At 38.2% G+C, this 19144-nt stretch overlaps 1 protein-coding gene across 1 annotated transcript in view; it reads left to right on the top strand.

The window, feature by feature from the left end:
* Positions 1 to 19144, top strand: part of PLCL1 (phospholipase C like 1 (inactive)) — a 76407-nt gene that overhangs the window by 7310 nt on the left and 49953 nt on the right. Inside the window, exons 3-4 of the mRNA XM_047085109.1 lie at positions 16400 to 16475; positions 18558 to 18667. Coding sequence (XP_046941065.1) covers positions 16400 to 16475; positions 18558 to 18667 — 186 coding nt within the window. The remainder of the gene's footprint in view (positions 1 to 16399; positions 16476 to 18557; positions 18668 to 19144) is intronic.

The raw sequence follows: 19144 nt of genomic DNA, 5'->3' as shown, positions 1-19144 counted from the left end.
GGGATACACATCCTATAATTGAAAAAGAAAAAACCCCATAGAATGCATTCTCCTTCTGAATTATCATACCTCTTATAAACTGTATTCCATGACTGCTGGGGGAAAAGTTCACCTATTACCTATATCTCATTTTTCATGAAATCAGTTTTTTCATCATAAAAGCAGGGACTGAAAGCTATTCAGTGAATAGGTATAATTGCCATTTAAGAGGTGAAATTAGGGTACTAGTTGCCATAGAGACAGACAGTGGAAATCACTTATTCCTCCAATTCTCTGTGAAACTAAGAAAGAAAAATCATTCCCTGGGAGGGGAGCCTATTCCCCTGGAGCTGGGCTTGGAAAAGGCAGCTTACAAAAGCACCTGGACTGTGGTTGGCCAGTTTCCATTTCACATCTCCAAGTGTCCGATGCTGTTTTGTTTTCTCAGTTTTATCTGTGGGAGCTAAATCTGAACATCAACCTTTTCTCATTTGTATTTTTAAAATGCAAGTTGTAATTACAGGCTTAGCATGGTTTTCCAAAGCTTAAAGTAAAAGTTGGAGTAGAAAACAGAAATACTTACAATGATATATTCATTTATAGTTCCCCATGGAAATGATTTATGGAAATAATTTTGAGTGTAAATATCCCTATGCCAAATGGCAAACTGGGAAGACCTTGCAAGTAATTGAAAACTCTTTTGACAGCTCTGCTGGGTTATTTCTTTTAGGGAGGAAGTGGGTAGAAACAGATATAAATAATGATGATATTAGCCTCGAATGTGAAAACACCATTTTTACTTTCTAGGATTTGCATTGTATTGGTTGGCACCTTCAAGCTCTTGATATATTTGTGTTAATATTTATTTTAAAGAAGTCTTCTAAGATACTCTGCAGATCCAGAATGATCATTTAAAACACATAAATCTGATCATGTCACTTTCCTGCCTAAAATCCTACATTGGCTTCCCGTTAATATAAAATTGAAACTCCTTACTGTGCTCTATAGGGTCATTTATGATCGTGGTGTATAGGGTCATTTATGATCAGGCCTTGCATACTATCTCACTCCCCTCTCCCAGCCTCCTCTGCCTCTCCCAGCCTCACCCCCACAGTCTTTCTTCTGTTCACTCCCCCCAGCCACATGGGGTTTCTTTCTTTCTTCAATCAGGTCAAGTTTGTTTCCATCTCTGGGTTATTTTATTTGTGGTTCCCTCTGCCTGGAATCTTCTCTTGCATGAATAGTTGCTTCTTATCTCTTAATTTTTAGTTCAAATGTCATATCCTCAGAGAAGTCTTCCCTGGTAACTGTCCCCACTTGTTGCTCTGTCACATAACCTTATATATTTCCATCATCCTACTTAGCAGTAATGAAAAATATTTTGCTTGACTTTTTGTTGAATTTCTGCCCTCCTTTCCCCTTCAATTTGAATGTATACTCCATGAGGGCCCAGACCCTGTGTGTTGCTTCCTACAGTTACCTCCCTCATCGAAAACAGTGCTGGCATGGACTATATTGCCAATTAATGTTAGTTGAATAAAAAACAAATAGAATCATTTATCATTGGTAGAAAGAGTATAGTTCTGATGCCATAATTGGTGGGTTTTATGGCAAATCTTTAAATCTCCTTTGTTTTACCTCTATGACACCACTGTAACCAAACTGTTCCCCATCTTATACTTGTAGTTAAAAAAACCCCTACAGACAAAGACAAAACTATGGAGACTGTAAAAAGATCAAGGGGCTGGAGATGGGCCACAGGGTGGGGTGAGGGAGGGAGGGATGAATAGGTAGAGCACAGAGGATTTTTAGGACACTGAAACTATTCTTTTTTTTTATGTTTATTTATTGTGAGAAAGAGTGAGAGAGCATGAGCAGGGGAGGGGCAGAGAGAGGGAGAATCCCAAGCAGGCTCTGCATTGCCAGTGCAGAGCTCAATGCCGGACTCCAATTCATGAACCGTGAGATCATGACCTGAACTGAAACCAACAGTCGGGTGCTTCACTAACAGAGCCACCCAGGCACCCCCACTGAAACTATTCTATGTGATACTATAATAGTGGATATATATCATTTTACATTTGTCAAAATTAATACAGTGTATAACAGAGTTAACTCTAATGTAAAGTATGGACTTTAATAATACTATATCAATATTGGCTCATCAACCAAAATAAATGTACCACATTAAAGAAAGATGTTAATAGTAGGAAAATGAGGATGGGCTCAGGGCGTTTATAGGAATTCTATGTACTTTCAGCTCAGTTTTTATGTAAACCTAAAACTTTTTGTAAAAATAAAGTCTAAAAAAATCCTTTACAGACTATTAATAAAAAAAAAGTTGGATGACTAAGGCTGAAGATAAATCCTGGGTGGTGGTGGTGGTGGTAGGGGGGCCACGTATTCCAAAATGAACAGCTTGTATGTTCAACTTAGACTCAAATCACTTAAATATTTGGATTTCTCAAAAATGGTAATGAATTATATAGACGCTATCCAAGAGGAAAAGTTGTAACTACTAAAAAAAACATAGAATACATTTACAATAAAAAAAGACCTGAAGTCATTTCTGAACAGATACAAATTTGGCTTATTTCAGTATCAAAAGAAACAAATCAGGCAACAAGTAACCTCCATTTACTGAAAGCCAACCTGAGTGTATCAAACTATCCTATTTATCAACGGGAAATAAAATGAAAATATTTTAGAAAACATTAACCCTGAGTTCCTCTGCATAGATTTTTTCCCCCTAAATTTAGCTTTTCCCTAATGACCTGAGATGGCTCCTTTCCTTATCAAATACTGGCTAATTTAATATTTGGAAATATTTCTTCTTGAGGGTCTTAAAGATTCAGTCTTAAAAGTCATTTTAGTATTAACATTGCAATTATAATTCTATTGTAGTATCTGTGTTGATATCAAGAAATCAAATACCAAATATATCCATAGTAGAGTAGGCTTATTTACATGGTGTAATTTCAGAAGACACCTTTCCTCCCATTCTGTATCTTATTTAAAATATAGGTTTTCTATCTGGTACTTGAAATTCTAAAATTATAATCAATTCCTTTGGGTTAAGACTTTTTATTCTCTTTTAAAATGCCAAAAAAAAGGGGGCACCTGGGTGGCTCAGTCGGTTGAGTGTCCGACTTTGGTTCAGGTCATGCTCTTGTGGTTCACAAGCCTGAGCCCGCGTCAGGCTCTGTGCTGACAGCTCAGAGCCTGGAACCTGCTTTGGATTCTGTGTCTCCCTCTCTCTCTGCCCCTCCCCTGCTAGCACTCTGTCTCTCTCTCCCCAAAATAAATAAACATTAAAAAAATTAAAATGGCAAAAAAATAGCTATGAATAATAATACAGTGGGTTATTAGTAATTTGTGGCTTTGAGTGAACGTAACAGATCCTGTCCTGCAACAAATTTTTACCTGGGAAAAGGAAGAGATCTTAATGACAGAGTGTTCCCCAAGTCTGGGTTAGCTGAGGGTGAGTTTGCTCGAAGAATTACAATTTTTCCTAAGAACAATGCTGTTTACAATATCCTTTAATACTCTGAATAGGGATGTAGCTATAAACATCTGTCTGATATTTGGGGCAGCTGAAGCAGAGGTGATTTTCCTGATAGCAAATACATGTCCCAGCCAGAGGTGGGATGTGACAGCTTCTGAAAAGCACTAAAGCAAACTGGGAACATTATTAATCAATAACTTAGGCAAGTAGAATGGGTTCTAAAAGCTGAAGGTGGAATTGATGCCTCCTTCCTGAACTAAAGATCCACAGTGGAGGGCTATTGGTATTAGGCTTGCTACATTGCCATTTCAGTGGTCCTGTGGTCACCAGGACAGATTTTCAGAAATTGTCCCCAGGATATAATTGAAAGCCAGAGCACCACTTCTAAGTGACCTCTTTATTGCACTGTGATTTTTTAATTAATTAATTTTTTATTTTTTTTGCCCAGGTCTCTGAAAGAGTAAGCTTCACTTGCCCACCCTGGATTTTCTCTTTCTCTAAGAAAATTGGGGCTCCTGGGTGGCTCAGTTGGTTAAGCATCCAACTCTTGATTTTGGCTCAGGTCATGACCTTACTGTTTGGAGACTGAGTCCTGTGTCGAGCTCTGTACTGACAGTGTGCAGCCTGCTTGGGATTCTCTCGATCCCTCTCTCTCTGCTCCTCCCCCACTCATGCTCTCTATCTCTCTCTCTCTGTCTCTATTTGAAAACAAACAAGCAAACAAACAAACAAACAAAATATCCACTGAAGTAGGAAATATAGAGTCGCTGTCAAGTCTTTTAAGGTTGCTAATGCAATATAATTATGTTTTACAAATAAAAATGATGTAAGGTTTTGTTGTTGTTGTTGTTGTTAGGAATAGTCTAATTCTTGGGGCTGTTAAAAAATGGAATTGGTTACCTAAAGAGCTGCCCAGTGTTAGAGCCAAGCATGGAGATATTTAATTTTATAAACATTGACTGAGTTCCTCCCATGTGCAAGCCACTAGTTTGAATGCTCTGGAAGGTATAGCAAGCAGATGCTGTGTTCCAGCAGCTTACAATTAGGGCAGGTGACATGGTAAGGTCCATCCCAGGCCTACGAGTCTGTGGCTGGTGATCTTCTTATGTTCTTTATCATTTAACATGAAGTTGCAACAGTGGGCAATTTCACTGGAAAATACTTTATAATTTCAGTAGGACACTGTCAAAATTAGTTTGTTTTAATAGATAGGACTTTTTTCTTTCTACAATAGTATTTGTATGCATGTCGATTTCATATTATTTTTGAAACCCATCTTTAGCCCCAACCTTAATGTTTTACTCTAGTCACATTGCTACATTTGAATACAGAACATTCTTGGGTGTCTAAAGAACCAACATCAAAAATTTCATAGGTCAAAAACTGGTTGATCTTCTTATTTCCTAGGTATTCATTTACCATTTCCAGACCACTGCAAAAGATACCACCTTGCCAATCATCCTCAGTTCCTCTAAATCATCTCAAATGCTTTCTCTCTATTAACTCCAATAAGGTCTTTTAATTTATAATTCAATATTAATGAGATCCATTGCTTTTTTTACTCATGTTTTTCTCATGTGTCCATTTTCTTTTTTTCTTTTTTGAGGGAGAGAACGAGAAAGAGAGAGAGAGAGAGAGAGGAGAGAGAGAGAGAGAGAGAGAGAGAGAGAGAGAGAGAGAGAGAGAACATCTTAAGCAGGCTCCATGCTCAGTGTAGAGGCTGATGTGGAGCTTGGGATCATGACCTGAGCCAAATTCAAGAGTCTTATGCTTAACCCACTGAGCTACCCAGGTGCCCCATGTATCTATTTTCTTATATTGACTTAGCCAAGGTTCTTACCAGACTCTCTTCTTCTCCTACCTGAATTTTTCAGTAGGTTGACTAGTCCCTCATTTAGTCTCTACCTTTCCCTAATTCAACAATTGGAATAATCATTCTCAAATTCTATTTTTGAGTTTTTACTAGACTTGCAAAATCTTCGCCCACCAGTGCTGGCTGTTTTGCCAATCTCATTTCCCATTTCCTTCTGTTTGAACCCTCTCCTTCAGTTAAGCTGATGTATTTCCCACCTCCTTTTTATTTTCCATCCTTTGTATCTCCTTTCTATACCACCTAGAATGCCTTCTTAGCCTTAGTTCATTCTCCATCAATCTAAGTCCAGCCCTTTGTCCTAACTTCTCACAAAATTGACCTTATTAAGTAAAGAGTCATTTATTGAATTTATTCATAACATTCAGTACATACCAACTATAAAGAACTTTAGTAGATTTTGTACAATACAGAGACGAATAAACAGAGACAGTTATCAGCACAAATAGCTATTTGTAAAGCATGATGGGTCTTTGACTCTTTGACAACAAAAAACAACACTTTCTCTTTCAATATATCATTTTGTATAATCATTAAGCTTTTGATTAGTCAACTCAATAAACAGGTCTTAGATACGTTACTGTGCAAGTTGCTGAGGGGGAGAAATGGTATGAATCAAAATTTATATCCTTGAGGAATAAAAAATCCTGATGAGAAGGCAGGACTTAATGCCTTACAAGGGCAGGAACAGTGGGCTGCCTGGGTGGCTCAGTGGGTTTAGTGTCTGACTTCAGGTCATGATTTCACGGTTTTTGAGTTCAGGCCCTGCGTCAGCTCTGTGCTGACAGCTGGGAGCCTGCTTTGGATTCTGTGTCTCCCTCTCTGCCCCTCCCCACTCACACTCTGTCTCTCTGTCTCTCTCTCTCTCTCTCTCTCTCTCTCTCTCTCAAAAGTAAATAAACATTAAAAAAATTTGAAAAGGGGGGGCATGAATAGAGACATACAACGTCTACATAGTGGAGCAGATGATGTTTTATGTCCTAAAGTGGATGGAGTCTAAGGAACTTAAGTAATACGATGGACTTTTCACAGTGACTTGTAATACACCCCACTCCCATTTCCACTCCATGCTCAACAGAATTTTATTTGCAAAGAATTTTTTTTTGAAAAACGTTCTGTCTCTCTAGAATGTTTTTATTTTCACTCACCTCTCCCTTCTCTAAAGAAGCCCTAGCCTTTCTGTCCAGGGTCTACTCCAGAGCACTGGGGAGGTAATTCAAGGATCTATGGCCCTTGTTACTCATGGGCAACTTATTTGTACATTCTCAGGTTATGATAGAACCTTCGTAAGGAGTAGCAGATACAAATGAGAAGTCCCTATCTGCAACTAATTTTAAAAGAAAAATGCTGTCCAACCTTTATATGATTTTTTTCTTCAGATAGCTGAATTTTTTCTTCTTCTAATGTTCTGACCTGTCTACTTTTTCATGAATCATCAAGAAGTATTTGCTTAACATATTTGGGCTTTTTCAGTGTTTTAAATTAATGTGAAAACTTTTAGGTAATTAATGTTTTGAATACAACATTCAGAGGTGGAATACTTACAGGAGATTGCAACTGAAAAATAAGCCCAAAGTATTCTCTGAAGGTGACTACTGTGCTGAATTATTTAACATTAACATAAAAGTTAAAACTTTACTATGATAAGAGCAACAGATTTTCTGACGATATAAAAGAAAGCAAAAACAATCTTGAGAACGTGGGTCAAGGGTTATTTAATCTTTTACTAAGTCAGTCGGGGGTATCATTTGGAGAGCAGTTGGTTTTGTTAGTATGATCAGGAATCTAGCAAAAAGAACTAATTGCTATCTTTAATTACTCTTGTAATGGAATCAATATGCTTCCAGGTTATCAGTTAAGCGGAACATAATGGGTTGTCAGTGTTATTACAAAGATACATTGAGGCTCAGGAAAGGAAAAAGTTGTGGTATGTCTGCAGTCTCTCAATATAGTTTTACTTATTGAAATCAATTTGAATTGAAATTAGGTAAGTCACAGATACTCTCCTATCACTCTCTCATTGTGAAATTTGTGTAGAACTTTTTATTGGTTTGCTTTTCAAAAAGCTAACTGTATACTAATAGAATGCAAAAAAAAAAAAAAAAGAGCCTGCTGGTAGGTGCTCAAATAGAGCTGCTTATTTAAAAACAAGGTATCATATGCTCAGTGCATTGAAACTTCTACTTGTAGGTGTAGCAATGTCTTCTGATACATTTTTTGCATATTGGGGGAAGTGTCAACATCTTGAAGGTTGACAGCATTTCCACTTGGTACCAGCATTCCAAGGACACTGGACCTCAGAGGTGAATCAATAAGCTGTCTACATCACAGGCTAGATCTCTGTGAAATATTGTGCACGCATCCTCAAAGTGTGCTTTGCATTTCTGAAGACTCAAGTGAAATTCTCGAGTTGGTTCACAATGGTTAGTAACCTGACAATTTTTTTTATGAATGAACTAAAATTTAAAATTTAATCATAGTGGAAACAAAAACAAACATTTCTAATGATTATTCAAGATATAGCTGACAACTATATTATGGAAATAGAACATCTGGAGAAAAGAAAAGGTAAAATGATCCCCCTATGCAGACAGCAGCTCCCTGAAGTAGATCTTATCACTGTCATGGATGTGGAGACAAATGTTTGGCCTGCTCCGTGTGAGTTCTCTTGTCCTGTATCATCATGAATGAGGCTTGAAAATGTAACATAGAGTTAATCCCAGGACAGAGAATACTTTGTTGCATACATCAAATGCAGTGGACTTCCAGTAAGCTTGCAAATGTTCTGGCCTTATATGTGTATCTGTTTCACCGAAATTAACAGTCTCAATAAGATTGACTTTGCTTAAAATCAACAGATGCCAATTTATTAACAATCCATTGGATTTAAAACTTTAAAAGAAATTAAAAATTGAAGGAAGTTGTGTTCATTCTAGTTGGCAAATATATATGTAAATATATATTTGATTTTAAAAGGTATCAAGTTTGATAAAATTTAAGTCTTATTTCAAGTTTTTTTCTTTTTCTTTTCTTTCTTTCTTTCTCTTTCTTTCTTTCTTTCTTTCTTTCTTTCTTTCTTTCTTTCAGTAAGAGAGCCTGAGCGGGGGAGGTGCAGAGAGAGAGGGATAGAGGGAAAAATCCCAAGCAGTCTCCAAACTGTCAGGTCAGAGCCTGACGCAGGGCTCAAACTCACGAACCGGGGCATCATGATCTGAGCCAAAATGGAGTCAGAGGCTTAACTGACTGAGGAACCCAGACGCCCCTCAGTCTTCTTAAGAGGAGAGAACAAAATAGGTCTAGAGCAGATTGGCATATTCTTAAGTGATTAACTTTCCAAATTTGATAACTCCTTCCTGAAAGAGCAGTAGATGCCACTGAGTATATTTCTCTCTAGGTTTGATAGGAAGAATATCTATGTTGGTTGATGCCTGCTGCAAATTAGACGTGGAAGGAGTAGTAGTCAGGGAAACATGTATTTTTATGATACTTTACTTGGTGAATTTTACTTTATTAACATTTATCACAAATTTGTACTTGCAGTGGAAATTCTGCACTTTAATATAACATCAGTATCACAAAGCAACTCATAAGCTTAGATCTGCTCCTCATGAACCTCGGTTCTAGTCTAAACTATTTCACTGACCAGCTGTTTGGTTTTAGGAAAGCCCATGTAGGCTCAATTTTTTCTCTTATAAAATGGTGTTGTCCATGATAGATGGTCCTGAAGGTGACTTGTAAATATAAAGTTCTGTGGTTCTAAGAATTTGAATATACTCAGGAGAAAATTGGAATCTGTGGAAGGTTTATGAGTCATGATATGACAAAAATTGATCTTTTTAGTACCATTCAGTGGTTACATTGACTCTGCAATGATCCCAGGCAATTAAATTCCCTATTTTTAAAAGTTGTTTAAAAATTTATTTTGAAAAAGAGAGAAAGAGAGGGACAGTGTGAGTGGGGGAGGGGCAGAGAGAGGGGATGAGAGAGAATCCCAGGCAGGCTCCACACTGTCAGCTCAGAGCCTGACGTGGGGCTTGAACTCATGAACTGTGGGATCACGACCTGAGCCGAAATCAAGTGTTGGATGCTTAAATGATGGAACTACCCAGGTGCCCCTAAATTCCCTATTGAGAAGAGCTGGAAGCACAGTTTATTCACACAGTAGGACACTTTAGCCCATCCCTGAGTAAAAGCATTACTATCCCCCTTTGGTAAAATTTTTATTTTATTTTATTATTTATTACTTTTTTAATGTTTATTTTTGAGAGAGAAAGAGAGACAGAGCACTAGTGGGGGAGGGGCAAAGAGAGAGGGAGACACAGAATCTGAAGCAGGCTCTAGGCTCTGAGCTGTCAGCACAGAGCTCAACGTGGGGCTCGAACTCACGAACTGCGAGACCATGACCTGAGCTGAAGTCGGACACTCAACTGACTGAGCTGCCCAGTTGCCCCTAAAATTTTTATTTTAAATAAATGATTTTGGTCTTAACTGAAAACACACCGCTGATTAGGACACATCTAATCCTTAAAGAAATGCTAATCTCTGTCTGAATAAGTCTTCTATTCTTTTAGATTCAAAGCCATGGTAAGGAAATAAGATCCATGAGGCGATATTCATGTGACAGAACCAAAGAAAAACTCTTTGTATTACTACAACAGACAGAGGCAACTGGGAGCTGAGGCTGAGACCTCCATGTAAATCCAGGATGCTGCCAGATTCTATCAACTGAGTCAACCTACCTTTGGCTGAATAAGTACACTGACTACCCAGCAAGGAGATTCTATGAGGACATGCTTCTCACCTTCTCTCCTTAGCTTTTGCATTTTACATTTCATTTCTGTCCGGATCTGTAGAGACCTAGGAAGGAGATTAAACTCAAATCAACCATTTTCCCTTCTTTACAACTTAGATATAAAGCCAGGGGGAGAGGTTGAAGTTGTTGATTTAAATTTGGTTTGGAATTATTGGTATATTTTGGCCATCTATCTTATTTGTTTTCCCTACAACTACTAACTGAAAGTTGACTGCAGAAAATAGAATAAAATTATTTTTCTAAATACAATGGAAGCTGTTACCATAGAGAAAATGATCCAAAGCTCTTATGAGAAAAGTCCATATGAGCAATGATATTAAGTTCTGGGAATATTGATGATGAGTATTTTCAGAGTAATAGTTATGACTTTTATTACTAAAGGATTTCAGGTTATCCTGTAGGAATCTCATAGAGATATTCTGTGTGGAAAATTAAATCACACTTGACTATCTCACTACAAAGTGATCTGTTAGACAATGGGAAATACAAACTTCTTACACTATGGGGTGAACAAATATTTATTTGGGGGATTTTTAAGATAACTTGAATCATAGAGTTTATTGAATGTTTTGGTCCTGGTTTATTTTACCTTAAATAAGTAATAATGTTTAAAAATGTATTTTCTAATACTTGAGTAGTGTATTTTCTATAGGTATAATCCTATTAAAAGAATTATTTGAAGGGGAATTCAGAACATATTGGATTATAGAAAAGTGGAGAAGCCTAGAAAAAAAGACTAGAGATAAAGAGAGAGATAAGAGTTTAAAAAGACAATTATAGGTTTGAGAAGTGATCAATAATAAAATACTTTCTTGTGTGTAAATGTGTGGGTAATTGATGTGTAGAAGAAATAAAGATCACAGAGTGAAATAGGGAAAAGGTGATTCTATAAATGAATTGATGTATCTGGAGATATAAAGGTAAATGAGTAAATGATCTACTAGAATTACACTTTACTGGAGAAATGAAGTGTGAGAGATAATGTAAGTAAGCAGTTAATTGTAACTTGATATAGAAAATAAGACATTTTGTTTTTTTTTTAAGAATTTTTTTTTTCAACGTTTATTTATTTTTGGGACAGAGAGAGACAGAGCATGAACGGGGGAGGGTCTCAGAGAGGGAGACACAGAATCGGAAACAGGCTCCAGGCTCTGAGCCATCAGCCCAGAGCCTGACGCGGGGCTCGAACTCACAGACTGCGAGATCGTGACCTGGCTGAAGTCGGACGCTTAACCGACTGCGCCACCCAGGCGCCCCGAAAATAAGACATTTTGTAAACAGACTAACAAAATAGAATGTTCTTGGGATTTGGAGGTGAGAGGTGGAGAGGAAGGGAAATCAGGACACCAGTGGAAGAGGGGGGCACTCGAGTGAGTTTTGAGGCTGATGGGATTTTGACCAAGGGAGGTGGCTTATTCAGAAGACTTCCCTGATAGAAATCTGAGGAAGGAGGAATAGGTGGGGTGTGTTTGGAGAAGTGTGAGCCACACCTGGACCTGGGAGAATTGGGAAGCCATAGGGGAAGAGGCTGCTGAGGCAAATAAGAAGACTCAAACTTGGAGTTAGAAAATTTTATATCATCTAACAGGCAAAGGAGAAAATAACAAATCTAGGAAGTAGCTAGTGCTATGCTTTTGGACGATGATTCTGGAAGTGATATTTGGAGGGAGTGAGGTGGGAAGGACCAGAACCTGCCAGTAGCCAAGAGGGATTCAAAGCCATCTTTGAGTGTCTCCAAGGGAGTTTTGGGCGCATTTGGAGAAAATAGGAGATCTACACTTTTTGGCAGGAGTAGAGGTGGGAATGGGGTGAGGCAGGGAAAGTAAAATGGAGGATAACAGCATTTGAGCTGCCTCTGGAAGGATAATTAGAATTTGAAAGATGGCCCAGAGAGTGAGAATGAAGGCTTAAACCAGGAGTGTTGTGATAAAGAAGGAAGCAAAGGGATAAAAGTGGCAGGTTGGGCAAGACTTGGTGATTGACAGAATGTGGGAGCTCACCTTCTGGATGTAGTGAGGCAGAGTGTGTTGGTGATCTGAACCTGGGTGTCCGGAAGAGACAGAGAATGCTGGAAATTACAGATACAGCTATCTGATAGTAAGCAACTCCACCTTATTTGTTCTCTGCAGAGAGCACACTCAAAGGGGTGACTAAATGAGTAAATGAGGGCTTTGGTTATAAAAGTATGGGTATGGGTTAGTAAAGCATCAGTGGGCGGTGAGCACCACAGGTATAGCAACAGTAGAAAGCTGTCATCACTTGCAGACCTAAAGGAAAAGGGGAAGGAGCCATTCCTGGCACTCAGTAATATGGTACCTGCCAGAACGGGGCCACTTGACAGGAGCTGTGGCCTTGTAGAGAGGAAGCTATGGAGCCACAGTCTGGCAGGGAGGGGATGATCAAGGAGTAACTGCCCTAAACCTCTCTCCTCCCACCTCCTGTCCTGATCCCTTGCCGGTTGGTCCCATTGGCCAATCCTAACAGGAATCAGAGGCAAGGGAGCCTGCTTGATGTTGCCCACAGAGATCAACTTCCCCAGCCCAGAGCATGGCAGAGAGGGGATCTAGAGAGCCGAATAGAGAGGGCCCAGCAACTCCACAGTAAAAATATTTTGAGAATTTATTCGTTCATAAATGATACAAACTCAGTAACATACCAATTCATACAGTATAAAAGAAATCAAGAATAGAAATCAGCGTTGGATTTTAAAAGTTTTACTTATGAATAATAGAAATAAATCTTTTTGCCCTTCCAGTGTGATTGAATATGTTGATCTGATCCGACTGTCATTGTTATCACTTGTCAGTGTTGCTGAGAAAGAAATCATGGCGTGAATAGAACGAGGAGCTGCTCTGCCATCTTCACGTTTTTGCTTGTGCTTATGTAATCTTCATTTTCCTTTCAGGAATGCATATTTGGAAGGCTTAGTTTATCTAGAACAAGAAAATATAAGTGGTACTTACTCTACTACTTTACAGCCATATGTAAGTTGAAATATTCTGGAAGAAACTAATAAATGAGTGCTGTTGTCAGCCCTTACCTAATGTGGAATTACCTTCTTCGTCTTACCTCAGTTCCCACCTTAGAGATACTTGACCTTGATTTGGCAAGGGGGGCAGGATCAATCTGTAAAGCTTAATTTCCTTGCTAGTTTTATGGGTTAAATCAATGTGAATAAAAGTCCTCATTGTTTCTCCTCACACCTCAAAGGATTATCTTGTGCTCCCTGCCCCAGAGTACATGTACCTCCCTACTTTGGAAACCACTGCTATAAACTGTTGGAGGTATGAATCTGGAATTTAGGAGAGAGCTGAGCATTGAAGATGTTGGCTTTGAAGGGATCTGCATGAATACAAATTTCATAGCTCTAAGCACGGATGGAATTGCTAAGAGGAGAGATAATGATGAAAGGAAACAGTGGAGAGCTTAGGCCAGGCAGCTGGGAGGATTCCTACATGTATGGATATAAAAAAGGAGAAAGAGGTAGTACAGAAGTCAAAGAAAGAGCAAAGCATGAAAAGAACCAAGGTCCCAGAAATCAAGGAGGGTTGATCAGAGGTGTCAGCTGCTGAGTTGGGAATGAATGAAGACCAAGGATTGGCCAGGTAGTTGATCATGAGGCCAAGGTTAAACTTTGAAGGTCTTGGTGGAGTCTTGCATGAGTCAAAACAATGAATGTGGGCTAATTTTTAAAGGAAGGGTTAATGAGGACAACCATTCAAAGGCCAATAGAATATTTATTATTGTTTTTGTTTGCTTACTTTAAAGTAGGAGATGTTGTGTGGAGAAGGGAAAAAGGTGGGAGAGAGGTAGAAATTTTGGAAAAAAGAAAAAAGAAGGAATCATTAGAAACAGATTCCTGAGGGAAGCAGTAGAGATGGGTTTGAAAGTCTAGGTAGAAGGGTAGCCATGACAGAGAGGATACTTCCTTCTCAGGTTGTTACAAAGAGGCTATGGTGTTTTTGGATGCAGAAATTATATTCCTTTTATACTCAACACTGAGGAGATACTTAGTAAAATACTGCAAAGAAAACTGGCCACAAATTAATAGTTTCTTAAAATCAAAGAATATGTTCTCTACTGAGAGCAAAACCAAGGGAAATGAGTGTAAGATGTCAATCAAGATTTAATAAAGGAAATTATCAATCCTGTTACTTTTTTGAGTTTTTCTTAAAAAGGGCAAATTTGAATCTGGTTGAAATGGATTGATTATGGGCATGCTCACACATTTTTTTTTTTCTGACAGGCTGGGCCAGGTGACTTTGGAAATGCTATATTTTATTCTCAAAAAGATTGCAAGTATTTGAAGGCATGCATTCTCTCCTGGAGTATGGGCAGGGCAGACAAAATCAGAGGGGTGCTATTTTTTTCATGACAATAAGTGGATGCCAGGAAACTGCAATTTTAATTCCAGCTTGATAATTAATTAGTTCTATTTTTTGGACAAGAATCTTAACTTCTATAACTCTTCACTTTCTTTTTTTCTAAAACCAAAATTAAGGGGGTGGCCATGATATCTAAGATTCTTTTGGTCTTAAAATTAAATGATTCTAAAAATGTATATCATATTACCTCTTTTACTTGTGGTAAAGTCACAAAATATGTCCATTATTTATGAATGTTTCCCTTGCTTGAATTTCATGAAAATATTTTGTCTACTACTTAACTATTGCAGTATATAACTTTTGAAAGTATAATAAAACTCAATTGATGTTGCATGCATGGATGCTAAGCTTAGAAAAGACTGAATCAGATTGCCCTCATATTTAATCTTTTTCTGCTTATCAGTTTCATTCACTTGGAAGCTTTAGTCAGGCTACTATTAGTCATTTCATAAATTGTTATTCACTGGCTTTCCACTTCCTTTTGAGAGTTGAAAGAGTTAATGCAGTTAAAATGTTTGACTCAGTCTAGAACTTCTTGGGTATCTATTTTTATGGTTTTGATGGTCAATTTAACTCTCCAAATAAGTTACTTTCAACTACTACTTTAGGCAGAAAATATGAGTAATTGAATTTTGTTTGGTTGAATTAATTATCCCATTTCATTCATGCATTTGAGTAGATTTCCCTGCTAGACTCTGAGCTCCATGAAGCTAGAGATGTGTCTGTTTTTACTCCTTAATGCATCATATCCCATGTACTTACCACAGTGCTTACATATTTGTGATTCAATATTCTTTTCCATTTAAAATTTGTAATCATAAACCACTTTATATTTGTCAGTGATTATACAAGACTAATCTGTTCAACAGCACTTAATTATGAAAGATGTCTTACCCCAGACCTTCATGTCCACTTTGCATTCTGCCTTAAAGTCCCTTCAGAATATTCAGACACACAAAACACAGAATAGCCAGATGAGATGGGACAGCATTTATTGGGGGTAGAAGAGTGGCTGGAAATTCAAGAAGTGTTAGTTTGCCTCTTGGTTGCCTTTCTTTAGTCACTTCTTCAAAGGGGCCCCCAGGCCTTGTCATCCTGATCACAACTTCTTTACTGATTATCATCTTCCCCCTTCTTCATGTACAGATTTTTCTTTTCTCCATCTCTCCAATAGTTGTCTTATTTCCCCTACTTCATTCAGTAGATTAATTATTCCTTGGACATTTTTGCTTTCTATCCAAACGTAAAGGTCAGGGACAACCATTTCGGTGTTATTGCCTACAAGCTCTGTTGAATAATTGGTGTCTCTGAAATCTGACCCACTCCTCATTCTTGCCAGTGGAACTGGAGCCCTTTTAGAGGGAGGACCAGACCTCCACCATTTTGGGGCCACTCAAATCCAAGCTGCTAACTTCACTGATGTGTTCAGTAGTCCTTTAGCTCATTACTAGGTGATGCCTTATTCTGATTCTTGTTGCTATTGTTCCAGTACCACTTGCCTTATTGTTGCAGTTACGTTTGGAGTGAGGCGATGGAATAGAGGTGTTCCTGAATGTGATCTGGGGCTGAAAGAATGTGTATACATCTATTTAGCAATTACTTATTTGGCACTCATGATGTGCCAAGCATGTTACGTGACTGAAGCAATTATAAGGTAGGTGCCTCTAGTGGTAGTGCTAGAATGAATGGGGGTTGGAGCACACGTTATCCCTCCGTCTCCTACCTCTTGTGGTCAGGGCCATGGTTCCCCATTACTGCCAGCACCAGGAGAGTCTCTCTGTGTGTTGTCTTTCCAATGAGTCAGTTTAAGGACTGCTAACAACCACCTTTTTTTATTTTTGTGACAGATGATTCAAGAGAGCCGGTTTCTCATAGAAATGGCAGATACAGTCCAGGAAAAGATTGTGCAGTGTCAGAAAGCAGGTAATCCCCCCAACTCCTGCCCCATTTCATTTAGAAACTTAATGATAATTCTTGGTAGATTTTTCAAGTTTCCATTTTTACTCTTAAAATTCAAATATTTTATGCCATAGTTTAGCTATAAATTTGAGTTAAACTTAAGTCTTTGTTTAGTACAGAAGAAGTCTTGGTGACAGTAGGTGGGTTGTATGTATATAGGGGGGTAATGTCTGAAAATGTCTACAGAGGTGAGGGGTTCTGAATCTACTTTTGTGGTTTTTACTACACATTGCTCCTTAAGAACCACCTCATTTTTACAATTTGAACCATAATCCTATTAATCTTCTAGGCTTTGGCCTCATTTATTAGTCATCCTTTTAAATTTATTCTTTCTTTAAGGAGAGGATGGATCACATCTCTGTGAGGGTACCCCTTTGTTGATTTATATTCACCTTCATCCATACTCTATACTTTTGTCTTTCTTGGATTTATATTCTCCTTGAGTCCGACGCACAATAATTAGGATGAAGGAGATGACAATAATGACAATTGCTTGATATATTGGCATATGATATACTGTGCAAATACACTATGTTGCTTAGTCCTTACAACAACTCTACAAGGTAATCACCATTATATCCAATTTGTAGATGAACCATCTGAGATTCTGAGAGATTGAGTGAATCACCCAAGATGCCTATTAACACAAGGTAGAGCTGACCTTTGAACCCAGACCAGACTTTAAAAATGGTGTTCTTTGCTGACTTGGTCCACAGACTTAACTGTTTCTGTTGACAAAAAGCACAGAAATAATCCCACGTACTTATATAATGCTCCTATATGTGAGGCAGTACTTTGAGAGCCTTTTATGTGTTGACTCATTGAATCTTCACCACCATCCCTTGAGGTAAACACTCTTGTTATCACCATCTCACCAGTGAGGAAACTGGATCACAGACAGGACTTGTTCATGCTTATGTAGCTAGTAAAGTGGTAGAGCCAGAGGGTAAGCCCGGCTCCACAATCATGCTCTTACCATGTGCTATATTTGTGATGTTAACACTAAGAAGGTTAATGTGGTTTTGGGCTACGTTAATAAAAGTAGAGTAATTAGAATAAAGAGGGTGGTGGGCTACTTCAGCCTTGTGGGCTGCTACCCTACCTTGTGTGGGCTGCTTCAAGCCCACTTTGAATATGATGTTCCTACAAGCTCTTCTGGATGCAATGCAATATGCAATATGCAATCTTCCTGGATGTCATATTTAGAGAAGAGACATTATTAGTAAAGCTGAACCGTGCTAGAATGTTCAATCTGGAGGAGAGAAGACTTCAGTGGACTTTATCTAACATCTTTCTTCAAATATTTAAAGGGCTGCACAGTGGAAAAGAGGTTGGACCTAGCAGGTCTGGATCTAGCTAGCACCAAGGTTCCAGGGAGAGAGACTTTGGCTTGACATAAGGTATAGCTTTCCAAAGATGGCATAAGCTGTCCAGAAGAAAGTGTGATCCCCATCTGTGAGGATAGTGATATCTTTTCTAGTATTCAAGCTTCTTAAGAAATAGTTGAGCTAAACATAATTTTAAGGTCATTCTCAAATATGAAACATTTAGGTATTTCCAGGAACTCTATTTACAAAACATGTTTTTATTTTTACTCAACATTTGTCGGTTAACCTTGTTATCCACATGGGCTCCAGGATCTACTGTCAATCTATGGAGATGGTTTATAGGGAAAAGTAGAATAAGTGCATCTATCACATACGGTTATCAGTTGCACATTACGCTGTTTCATGTAAAAACCAGGTAGAAGACAAACAAGACATATGTACCCTCTTGGAAGAATTTGGTTCTTAACTTCCTTCTTATGTCCTTATCTATGCCTCCTGGCTGTTTCAAAGGTAATTTGGTCTAATGCATCCATTATTGTTAGTTTGCCCCTAAGGACAGCCATTGGTGGGGATGAACAGAATGAGAAGGAGCATTCAATTCAGGGATTTCAAAATTATAAGAGAAGGGCAGGCATGGGAAATAATAACATTTTTCATAATAAAATGTTTTTCTGAAATAGCATCATACTAAGAATCCTTACATGTTCTCTTTTCAAAGGGATGGAATTTCACGAGGAACTTCATAATCTAGGGGCGAAAGAAGGCTTGAAAGGAAGAAAACTCAACAAGGCGACTGAGAGTTTTGCCTGGAACATTACAGTATTGAAGGTAAATGAAATTCCCAGGGACCTTCTTTGCCTTTATTATTCTTCTCCTCATGTCTCCAAAGTGTAGAGAAACATCGGTGGTTAAATGCAGTGATTTGAATTTTTAAGTAATATGTGGCCTAAATCACCAGGTTCATGCTCTAAGTGATGGGGAGATTGACATACTTTTTGCCCTAATAGGGCAAACGAGGTTTGTGGTGGAGACAGAGGACAGCACGACCTAATTCCACTGCCTGGTGGTTGTGCTTGTGTGTTTTTACTCATGGACTCTGCTGTTCATGTCAATATAGCTGTTCTTGTCTGTGGCAAGAATAATGCCAAATGTTGTGGGAGAAGGATCCAGCACAAGTGATTTGGAAGAGCTTTAAACCTCAGAATATCTGGAACCATTTAGGATTATTTTATTTTAAGAACAGTTTCTATAAATATATTTATTTTTGCAAATAGCTTTGGAAGTCAGTTTCTTGAGATTATGATT

This window comes from Lynx rufus, unplaced genomic scaffold (assembly GCF_022079265.1).
Source record: "Lynx rufus isolate CCGP_SWC_20201006 ecotype Redwood Valley unplaced genomic scaffold, mLynRuf1.p SCAF_2, whole genome shotgun sequence".
NCBI classification, from domain to species: Eukaryota; Metazoa; Chordata; class Mammalia; order Carnivora; family Felidae; genus Lynx; species Lynx rufus.
The sequence above is the reverse complement of the archived record's forward strand: the minus strand, read 5'-3'. Positions and strand labels throughout refer to the sequence as shown.